Source organism: Onychomys torridus, chromosome 11 (genome assembly GCF_903995425.1).
Source record: "Onychomys torridus chromosome 11, mOncTor1.1, whole genome shotgun sequence".
Taxonomy (NCBI): Eukaryota; Metazoa; Chordata; class Mammalia; order Rodentia; family Cricetidae; genus Onychomys; species Onychomys torridus.
Window position 1 is genome coordinate 82,429,671 of NC_050453.1, and position 11,341 is coordinate 82,441,011.

General features: G+C 37.6%; 1 protein-coding gene across 1 annotated transcript; it reads right to left on the minus strand.

Annotated features, from left to right (window-relative positions):
• Positions 1-690: 690 nt before the first annotated feature.
• Positions 691-10,792, minus strand: Dsel (dermatan sulfate epimerase like). The gene is made up of 2 exons (XM_036202522.1): positions 10,351-10,792; positions 691-9,582 (listed from the first exon to the last, which is right to left on the minus strand). The coding sequence occupies exon 2, from the start codon at positions 8,739-8,741 to the stop codon at positions 5,121-5,123; it is 3,621 nt and encodes a 1,206-aa protein (XP_036058415.1). The 5' UTR covers positions 8,742-9,582; positions 10,351-10,792; the 3' UTR covers positions 691-5,120.
• Positions 10,793-11,341: the final 549 nt, after the last annotated feature.

The following is an 11,341-nucleotide window of genomic DNA, read 5'->3' on the forward strand; positions in this document are numbered from 1 at the left end:
GTTTGACTAGAAAATGGGCTTAAGTAAATTATATAAAAAAATTTTAATATAATTTTTTCTATTCAAATTAAAAAAGATAAAGGAAACATTGAAGTAAAACTTGTGAAAACTTACTCTACCCATCATAAAGAGAGAAACCTTGTACCTACAAGTTAATGGAGCTTTGTGAGGTTTGTAATGTATACACAAACATATTTGTTTTTATTGTGTTCAACAAGGTATTTTAAGTAGTTGTATAGTTGTTTTGAAAGCGAAAGTAATAACTGCAAATGTATGTACATTTCAGTTTGTGTTGATAAATCTAGAGATTTGTGCACTTAAACCAGCTGTAATTCTGTTGCATTCTAGATACCAATAAATTATGGAATCTGAAAATTTGGAACATCTGAAATTTAATATCCAGATTAACACACTTGAATTAAGACGTCACATCAAAAGAGGCAGAGATGTAGAACTAGTTTAAGCATTAAATGAGAAAGCAACTGCAATGTAACAACAAGTGCAAAGATTGTAGCATTTTTTTCAAGTTTTATCCACTCTAATGTTTCAATTGCTTTTTAAATAGTTTATATCATAATGTGAACACAATAAGAATAAATGCTTCCTGCCTTCTTCCTTCACTCTCATCCATAATTGCTTCCTTCTCTCATTTTCATTTTTTCTCTTTTCCTTTTTAGCATTGTGCACAAGACAGGAAATAAAAAATGCAACACATTTTTCTGTATTAAAAAAATCATTCATATATATTGAGTCGACTCTTAGTCATAGAATTGAAAGGACCATATACTTCAAATTAGTATAAGCTCTCTTAAGGGAGGATATTTGAAAATTCTGATTGCATGGTCAGCTCCAAGGATGCAAGGTCGATGGTACAGTTTTCACATTACATTCCCTGGACTTAGACTTAATGCTGGGTATTATTGCTACCTGGAGGCACTTGTGGTTGTGATAGTATTATGGAAAGGAGAGGAAAATGAATTAAGATTCCTTTCCACTGCTACTACTAGAAAGTTCATGCTCTCTTCAACCCATCCTCTCTCAGCATTTTTCTTCATCAAGAATCTTTTGATACTAAATGTTTGAGCCATTTTTATAATTGCATATTAAATTAGTTTGACAGGGGTGTTAAATAAGTACCAATGGTTTTATTCAAGTGAATGAAATATAAACTCTGGCATTGGAAAAACTGCCCATGTAAGTATTTGAATAAATCACTTAGCAGTTTTAATATAAGCAAATCATTTGACATGAATTTCAAATTTATATGTAATATATACACCACATAGTATTGTAAGGGTTGTATATATGTTACATATGAAAAACCAATGATTTTGTATTTATATGCCAAGTCATAATACTTAAGTTAAAAGGTCTTCACTGTGACTGTTCTTTGGTGTGCCAATTAGAGTGCTAAGTAACACAAAAACTTAGCATGGCACGGTGGCAGGGTGTAGAGCACACATGAGCATCACAGACATATCCTTATTATTTAAGATTATAGACAATGTCTTAGAATAAAGTTAGCAGAGTAGGAGAGTTGGCAATCACTGAAGTGGGAGTATTCCAAGTATATTAGGTGAACTTGTAGAAATAGATGTTAATATTAAACATGCCTGTGTTCTCCAACTTGTGCTCATTTAGTGACATACAAAATGTCACTGCCATGGATCCAAAGACCTAAAGAGTTGCATGACAGAATTATTTCAAATTGCTTTTAGTTCTTCATTTTTAGACCAATTGGGGAGTCCTATTTATGATCTTTAGTTTGTTTTCTTTCCTGCGTGACTGGAAAAATGTATGAAACAACAAAAAATAAAAAACCTGAAATTCCTACGTCTACAGACCTCATTGAATCTACTTTGAAAATTGAATAAACTAAGCATATTATTTACATTATATACAACATAAACACACATAATTGTATAGAAAAATAACAAGGCTAAGAATGTTACAAATCTACAAAATTGTCTGTCATCAAAATTTAAGTCATTTAGTTAGATCTTGCCAATTACTTAGTTTTTTCCCTGCAAAAACAATGTAAAATAAATAGAATCACTAGACAATTTAGCCAAAATAAATTAATAAGAAATGTTTCAATATTCAATGTCCTGGAATATTTTAGAATATTAAGCATCCTTATATCTGGGTGATATTTTCGTCTACATTTTTCTTCATCATTGAAAGCTCTCCTAGTTACAATCAAAGATTGTATGTAAAACTATAGTATATTACTCCAAATTAAATGATGGGCTTCATACATTAATCAGAATGTGCATACATCATGATGCAGAAAATTTTCTGATCAATGATATCAATTGAAAGTTCAGTCAATGATATTATAACATAACATAATTTGGAATATTTAAGGTGTGCTAGTATGTGAGGGACAAGAAAATGGTTCTTTGAAGACATTTGCAGAGGGTAGCTTGACAGTTCCTGACATCATCTCTCAAAACTTGATAAAAGATTGCTTTATTCTTAGGAGACAGTTAATTCTTAAGCTTGTTTCAAGAAACTAAATGTGTTTTATGTGTAATTGAGGCCTAATATGTACATGTCATTGTATCCTCTTGCCAAAAAAAATATACATTTAAGCATATTCATAGACTTAACATCCAGTTTTTCTAAAAAAAAATTGAACTCTAAATGATGTTTAGCTTTAGGATGGGTTATTATCTATTCATCTAGATCAAGTCTGTATTTGTTAGAAATGTTTGAATACTTCATTACCAATGTTTCCCTACTTTGTCAGTTGATTGCCTAATTTCTCAATAATTCCAAATTATTTTTAATGAGTTGTATCAAGTAAGCTTAAGTTTGAGGACATGGATAAAGGTGTGGCTTTTACGACATGACATTTTAAAAGTCTCTTATTCTTCATAAGCTATAAAAAATGATAATCTTAATTGAAAGTTGGTAATAAGTTTAGAGGGTATTCAAAATACCAGAGGTGTCACTCACTTTAAGTACTCAAATTGTAAGGCAACAGGGCTTAGGTATGAGCATTTGCAGGCAAATTCAGTGGTCCCCTTTCTCATACACAATACTCCTCTGAGGGTATCTGCAAAGTCTTCTTCAGACTTTCATTATGGAAATAACTAAGAAAATGGCTGATGTCTCTTATTTCCTCTGAGGTGAGAAAGTTTAGCTCTGAATTGCTCTATGGAGCTAAAAGCTATGTTCCACTGTGACTTATCAGTAAAACATTCCCATATCGCTTCTTAAAACTACTCACTTTATTTTCTAGAGATTTTCTTCTTCCCCTTTTCCTCCACATAATCTATTGACCACCTTCTGTACATGGGTGCCTTTGTGTACAATATTAAAAAAAAAAGGCAGAAATAGCTCTCATTGTCTTCTCTGTGCCTGTATTCATTCTAATTCTTACCTTAGTATGATGTAGTTCTCTTTCACCCCATAACTTTCCTACTTGATCTGACTAAAATCATATTCTAGAAATTGAAAGCAATGAGACTCTGACCAATAATGGAAATAGTGTTATCATCCATGTAGCAATTTTATGTTTGCTGACAAAACTGACATAGAGTAATCCTCCTTCAAAATAAAAATGTAAATGAGTCTTCAATCTATATTAATTTCTATTCACTTTAACATGAGAGGGAAATTATGAGTCCTATGTGGGAAGACCAAATGTGGGGGACATTTAATAGTCTCAACTCATGCCATAATAGAAGAAAAGAAATGACAGCTAAGTTAGATTCAGCTGGAATGTAACATATCCACAGCTTTATCACTCTAAAAATTGTATCATTTAGATATAATAACAAACTACTGAGGGAACCACTTTTATCTAAGTCAGAGTAGCAGCCTCCAAATGTTAGAGAACTTGAGGAGACTGTAGTTTGAAACATCAGGAAGAAGACTGCAATCTGCATAGATTCTCATCAAATCCCAATGCTGTCTGATAATGTTCACCCAACACATTATAATTACTCCACTAGCTTTTAATAGTATAGCATTTTTTATTTCTGAAATTGCCAAGTAAAATGAACCACATTTTATGTTCACTACATTTATAATAAGATGCAGATGGTAAAGGGAACAGATGCCTCAGACATCATCTCTCAATTGGCTTCAATTTATGCAGACACTGGCAGCCTGTAAATTCACTCAGAGGATACAGAATAAGTCAGGCAGCTTTCTGTTTCCAGCCCCAACCCATGCCACCCCCACCCCACTCCACCAACACCAGAAACAACAACAAACTCACCACTGGCAGCAAATTGCTGCTCCTTACTTTGAGCCATAGAATGGTAATGCCACAAAACTAAATTTGATTATAAGTCTGTGTCAGTCTTTAACACAAAATTAATCAGCAGAAGTTGTTGGGACTTCTAAAGCTAGGAGTTTTGTAGTTACTATCTACTGCCTATTTTGTTGACAGTGACAGAAAAGCTAGATAGGGTGAGAATACTGTGATGGAGGCAAATGAGCTTTTGAATAGAGAAGCATTTCCAAAACAATTCACTGAATTTCAGCATCCACAGTTCAGTCTTATTTCTTGAGTAAGAAATGAAAAAAAAAAGCCTTTATTCTATATGTTCTAAAAATTCTAATAGAAACTTTTATAATTTCCCCAGTGATTTCAGTGAACACTATACAAAGTAAAAGAAATTCAATTTTTTTTATTTCATTTTTCCTTTGTGCAGGATAAGTAATTGAACTTTTCAAAAGATAAGGAACCTTTGTAGTCCATCTTAAGAGCAAGAGATGACTGGGTAAAGCAGCAATTGCAAGGCCTTTTGTAGTGTTTGAGGTCCCAAGATAGATTAGCACAGTTACCAAAGAAGGCAAGTTAAAGTATATTAAAATCTTCCCATCTTCCCAGACCCCCATAATATATACCTCTGTAGCACAAACATTTGAGCAGAAAAAAATTCAGAAACCAAGGCAAGGAAAGTGGTAACATAAAAATAAATCCTGCTAGGCCAAATATGATGCCTATTTTTTAAAGTATTTCTCTGTGCAAATAACAGACTGAACCCACACACACTCTCCCCACACATACACAAGTGTACAAGAATAAACAAAGTTATCTAGTTAATATCCACAAAGTAGGTTGGGACTCATTAGTGCAAATTTTTGCTGACCTGCAGCATTCAGTCCATAAACTTTGGATATCCTAGACGATCCATCAGTGTCCAGCAGATATTTTCAATTAGTTTAATTTCGTCTCTAGGCAAGTTTTGTTTCCAAATATTAGTATTAGATGGTGATATATCCCCCTCATAAGGAAGATAAAAAAGGTTTGTAGAAGTGGCAAACAGTATTTGGTTTAAACTAGCAGGAGACAAAGGAATTCCAAGGAAAGCAAAAATACTTTCAGTAGTCTTTTGAGGAAAATGAACAATATCTTCAAACTTGACCAGCTGGTAGCTGGTAGGCAGCAAATCTGTATTTATTCTCAAAGCAGCTGCAGTGTTGGCTAGCCACAAATGAGATAGTAAGGAGACTGTATTTGATTGGGATGTTTCTAATTCTTTCTTCAGTGATTCATACTCAAAAGCATAGCCTGAATTTAAGTTACATTTGCTTTTACCTTCCTCTATTTTAAACAATTTTGCTAAGTGCTCTGGTACATTTTTCAAAGAATAAAGACTTGGTTTACTACCATATAGCATTGAATAGATCCAGGCTCGAGGGTCTCTTACTATGTACAAAGCCCGCATCGAAGTTCCTAAAACTTCCTGAAAAAAATGAAGCTTCAATGTCCAGCTACCACTACTTAAACTAAGCACAGGACGAGCACTTGGGTAATAAACTAGATGTCTTCTCAAAGCCCTAATATATTCAGCATCTCTATCAAAAGCTCCTTTCATTCTACTTCTTTGCTCTTGCAAAGACTCTCTCCTTTTCAATTTTCGTTTTTTGTCCTTAGCTGCAAAATATTGGACCAGTTTATTCCTACTGGTTTCATGTAGATGAATGTTTTGCAAGTGCAGTTTTGTGTCGTGGACCAAAGATAGCAGCCAACCTCGAAGAAGACGGAAATGCCCAGTATGGATATCTGATACTTTCCATTCACAAGCATCTACAAATGAGTCAATTTCAAGTTCAGTTTCAGGAATATCAATGTAGGCTGTAGGGATTCTGATGTAGAGAAAATCACTACTGTTGAAAAAAAGCTGTTTAAGAATTTCAGCTCCTGAACCAGGGAGTGAGGTAATAACAACATCAGGCATATCTACATGCTTCCCTTCAGAAATTATGGTCTTCTCATTTGCTTTGGTTTCAGTCCTTATCCACTTTGCACAGATGGGCTGAGTGCAGGTGCTCCACACATCCAGAAGCTCAATAAGCCACAAGGCAACAACAAGTATTAACACACAGCGCATTAGCTTTCTAAAAGAACGGTAGAACCGCCACTGAAAAGTTAAAATAACCAAACTAATACACAAAATGAATCCAATTGCTATATTAAATTTAAACCCAAAAGGGAAAATAACTCTACCATATCTTACAGGGTTTACTATTGCTTGAGTCCCCAAACCAAATCGGGTTATTTGGCCTTGATTAGCCACACTGGCAAAACCACCAAATCCCAGGTAATCAAATCTACTCTTCAGGTTTTGATAGTCAGTTACAACAGAAACACTATGTTCAGTATTATTGACATTTAGAGAAATCTGAAGTCCAGAAGTGGAACTGTCAATAAATCTGCAGCTGGAAACATTGATATATGGACCATAAAATATATAAGCAATTCTTGTAATTGTGGATTCCATATGAAATGTAACATTAACAAACTGAGTCCACCTTTTCTTAAATTCAGCAGCTTGTTCCGCTTCCTGTATATTAGCCACAGGAGTGTTGCCATGATGGTCAAACCAAAACATTTTATAGTGTGCATCCCACACATCCATCATGGCACCATTATACCTATTCATAAACTTGTATGGGATGTATTTAAAATCAATATCCAAATTATGAAAGAAGGCACTGACCAAATTTATTGGGGAAGTGTCCTGCCTTTCAATGTGGTCAACAACAAGTAGAGTTTGAGAATTTAAGAGAAGTAAAGCACGATAGACACTTTTTAGTCTCATTGCAGAAGAATAAGCAGACACTGCTTCCCCACTCACAAACATCATTTCTCCATGTTGTGAAGCAGTAATAACTTCCCCAGCTGCATCACCAACCTCTTCACCAGTCCACTTGAGCCACTGAGCACATTCTCCCAGTTGACCTTCCCAGGGCTTATTACACTGGCTTGACGGTGATGGGGCAAACACCAATACATTGTTAAGGTGGCTCAACTTTGGTCCATAAAGAGCCTCAGAAACAAATACTTGCCCATTGGGGGCAAAAGTAAATGAATTTTGATCTGGATGTTCATGACCTGGGTTAAAGCTTCTCCATCCATCAATCCAGGAATATGGCTGAAAGTGAACTATGTCATACACAGCTCGTCCTCCCAGTTTCCCAGATTTAAAAGACACAAAGGTATTGGTCTGTGTATTTGGCAGTCCAGCCCCATAAGTCACAACACCCCAATTAGGAAATGTGTGCATTTTAGCTGTGCCAAAGTCAACAGGAGGCTGTGGGGTAAGCTTTGGATCATACCAGATGTATTCAGTATGAAGAGTACTCCACCTTTGGGAAGTGGAAGGAACCATTGGTCCATCCTTAGGTCGATGCTTTCTAATTTGCTGAGCTAACCAATTTCCAGCTCCATTTCTTAAAATGAACTTATCCAAGAAAACTAGCTGGCTCTCTGGACCATAAAACCAATTATAATTGGAATCCGCTACACCTACAGTCCTTTGATAGCCTGGCAAAAGTGTAGCATAATAAAACCAAAAGTGCATTTTTAACCAGTTATTATCCAAGTTGTTGATGTTAAAATGGCGTTGTGCCAAGAAAACATACTGTGTAACTGATTTTGAGGTATAGCTTCCATAGGCCACACCTTCATCCAAAGAGCCATCTACAATATGATTCAAGAGAAACATAGTCTTTTCCATAACATCAACAACATCTTGTTTCCATATGTTTGTTTTAGATCCTTTATCTACTCCAGCAACCAAGGCCCCTATGAGTAATGCTATCATATTTGTAGCTTGGTGATTATGAAGAAGTTGTTTGCCCCATGATCGAATCTTGGAATATTCATACATTTCCTCAGTAACAATCTGTATTTTTTCTAGGTATTTTTGTTTTCGCTGATTACTTAAGAGATTATACAAAAAGTCAAAGGCAGTGGCAAAGCCTGTTAAGGAATGACCAACTGGAACCTCATCCCCTGGTGCATTCTTAACTAGCCAGTCTTTGTAGGTAACCATCCTGTCCATGTATTCCAAGACAAATTCAAAGGCAACTTTGTCTTCTGGACATAATAAACAATACAGTGCTAAAGGAGGAAGATTATTACCATATATTTCATTCCACTTGGCAGCAAAATCAGCATGCTTGGGTGGAGGTAGGTAGTATGTTGGATTAGACAGCATAATTGTCACTGCACTTTTGATAGCTCTAAAAAGATGTAAATGGCTTGTATGAGATTTTTGTCTCATTGTTTGTATATCCCCAGCATCAAAATACAAATTTGGATGAAGTTTTTGGTTGGGCTTGAAATCTTGTACTTTATGATTCTTAAATTGTCGTATATCATCTGTGAAAACTGCCCATCCAGAGTAATTGCTCACAGATTCTTCGCAAGTAGAAAAACTAAACATCATCATTATTAAAAATAGGAAATGTCCTGTAAACATTAACGCCATGATCCATCAGGAAGATCTTTTCCTTAGGCATACATGTTAAACAGTGTTTAATGTGTTTCTCATCTCGTTATTATAAACATATTGAAGACGATAAATCAGACCTTATACTTCATAGACTGTGAAATCCAGATGACATTCAGCTTATCCAAAGCAAGGAAAGTTGATATGAAATAAAAACTTACATCACATCTCTGTGTCCCCGGCAAAGTTTGGCTTCCATAAAAAATAAAGCTTCAAGAAATATGAATGCCTCCAATGTCTCCATAATGTACAGAAAACAGCAGTGTAGTCAGAAAATACCGTGAATCCTGCATTTATTTCCTTTATGTAAATCTAATTAACATATAAAATCAGAGAAAAAGAGAGAGAAAAAAATCCCAAAATTCAAATAAAGTCATTTGTAGAAAGAAGCACAAGAAACAATCCTTCATGATTAGCTCACCACACATTCATGGTGTTTCTGTTTGTTCCCAAAAAGAAAATGATAAAGTACTGTCATTCTCAGAGTGACCAAACTTCATTATTGTTTCTATCAGAGTCTTATGCACTGTGGTTTGTGAATTGTTTCTTCTTCCATTTTGGGGAGGAAAATATTCTGAACAAGTGTTCAGATGCCTACATGGTTGATACACATGATCGAAATTTCTGCCTTCATTTCAAACATCTTTTAAAAGTATTTCCAGATCTTCCTTTTATCAAGTTTATCTGCACCTCTAGAGGAATCTAAGCTCTTCAATCTCTAGGTGCTCCTCTTCAAATCATAACCACCAACTGGGAAAGAAAATTTCCCTTTCAGCAACACTGAAGACTGTTTTCTGTTCCTTTTTCATGACACTCCTCTCTGGGTGGAAAAAAAAAAAAAGCAAATTTCGAAGGCTACAGGTATCCTGAGAGTGTAGATTAACTGATGATTTAAACAGTTTAAGTCATTTAATAAAAACGTGAGAATCAGTTAACACCTGATATTATTTACAATTTAACTTTTCTAATGTTTTCCCCCATTTTTCATACTCATTTGGATCCTAGTTAATATTAGCAGAGGAGAAGGAACTACAAGACATATTTCATATCTCAATGTGTTAGCTTTAGCTATTTAAACATGTTTCCATTCACATGTCATCATCATGAAAACGAATAAAATATTCTCTTTATTTTGGTTATGAAAGGTAAAAGTCAAAATGACCCTTTCAAATTATGGTTCAAAGTTTAGCTTTTAATGAATCAGAAAGTCGCTTATGAGAAAAGTCATTTTTCTGAAGACAAATTGAGACTGACAGGGCAGGAGGCTGAGGAAAGGAAACATAGACTGTGGCTCACCTGTAGCTGAAGGCAACATCCTCGCCACCAGAGGGCGAACAGACTCAGGTTTAAGGAACAGGCCTCTCAGCCCGTCTTGGATTTGGAAGAACCTCACTAAGTTTCAGTGTTAGACAAGTCTCCTTTCTGTAGGAAACAAACACTTCTAGTAGTCTCCTGACCTTCCCTCCTCGCCTGTTGCATATTTTAATTCGTGTCTTTAGAGCGCATCGCCCTCTGCTCAGCTCCCCATTTTCTGATCTGTGACTGTGAAGTGGGGACTAGAGACATCTAGATGGCCAAGTAAGCTTACCTCAAGCCTGCGACAGGGTCTTCAAGCTGACCTGGGCCCCAACAAAGGCGAAGGTAGGGAGCTCAAGAAATTGCTGTTATCGGGAGGCGGGCCTGCGGAGACCAAGAGCTGCGCGGGCAGCTGCCGGGCGCGGTCTCCAATGCGCACCTGGTCTCCTCAGCGCCGGGGTCTCCTCGGCGCGGGGTCTCCCAAGCGCCACAGCCCCTCCCGGTGCGGAGTCTCCTCAGGGCCAAGTCTCCACACCCTGACACGCCCGCCCAGGAGGACTGCTAGTCGCTCGCAGGGGCGGCTCCGGTGGCGGAAGACAACCCGTGGGCGGCGGGCGCTCAGAGGCGCTGTCTTCTGCTGCGCGCCGCGACCCAAGGCCCGGATGTCGCCCGGCCGGCGACCAGCCGCGGAGCTAGCTGCGGTTGTCCAGTCAGCGGAGGGCGAGAAAAGGCGACTAGGGCCGTAGGGCGGGGGCGGGGCCTGATCAGAGAGGCGTGTCTGGGGCGGGGCGGGGGCGGAGTCTTGGGGAGGGAGAGCGGCGCGTCGCCGGCCTGCGAGCGGGGGCGGGGTGCTACCGAGACCTGTGAGGCCCCGGAGAAGGCCTGAGTGTAGCTGCACTTCACCAGGAGGCTCAGGGGACCCCGCGCTTCAGGGGCTCCTTGGGAAGGAGACTTCCTGAGTGTGAGTCTGGTCGGCTTGGCAGCTGCTCTAGGAACAGCTCGACTAGATTTGGTGGAAGTTTAGAAGCCCCTTTATTGAAGATCTGTCTGGGCTTACTTATGTTCTGACTTTCTGGTTATTGGACAAAGACAACTGTAAAACATCTAAATGTGGCAGAAAGGAGTTGTAATTACAAATAATCAGAGACACTCTTGGGGGATGCGATGCGAGACAACAGCGGAAAGACTGGAATAATCAGTTACCCTTAAGAGCTGAGAAAGGATTGGATAAGCACTTCTTTGGGACCCTGAGGCACCACTGTCTGAGATTGCTGTCATAGAAA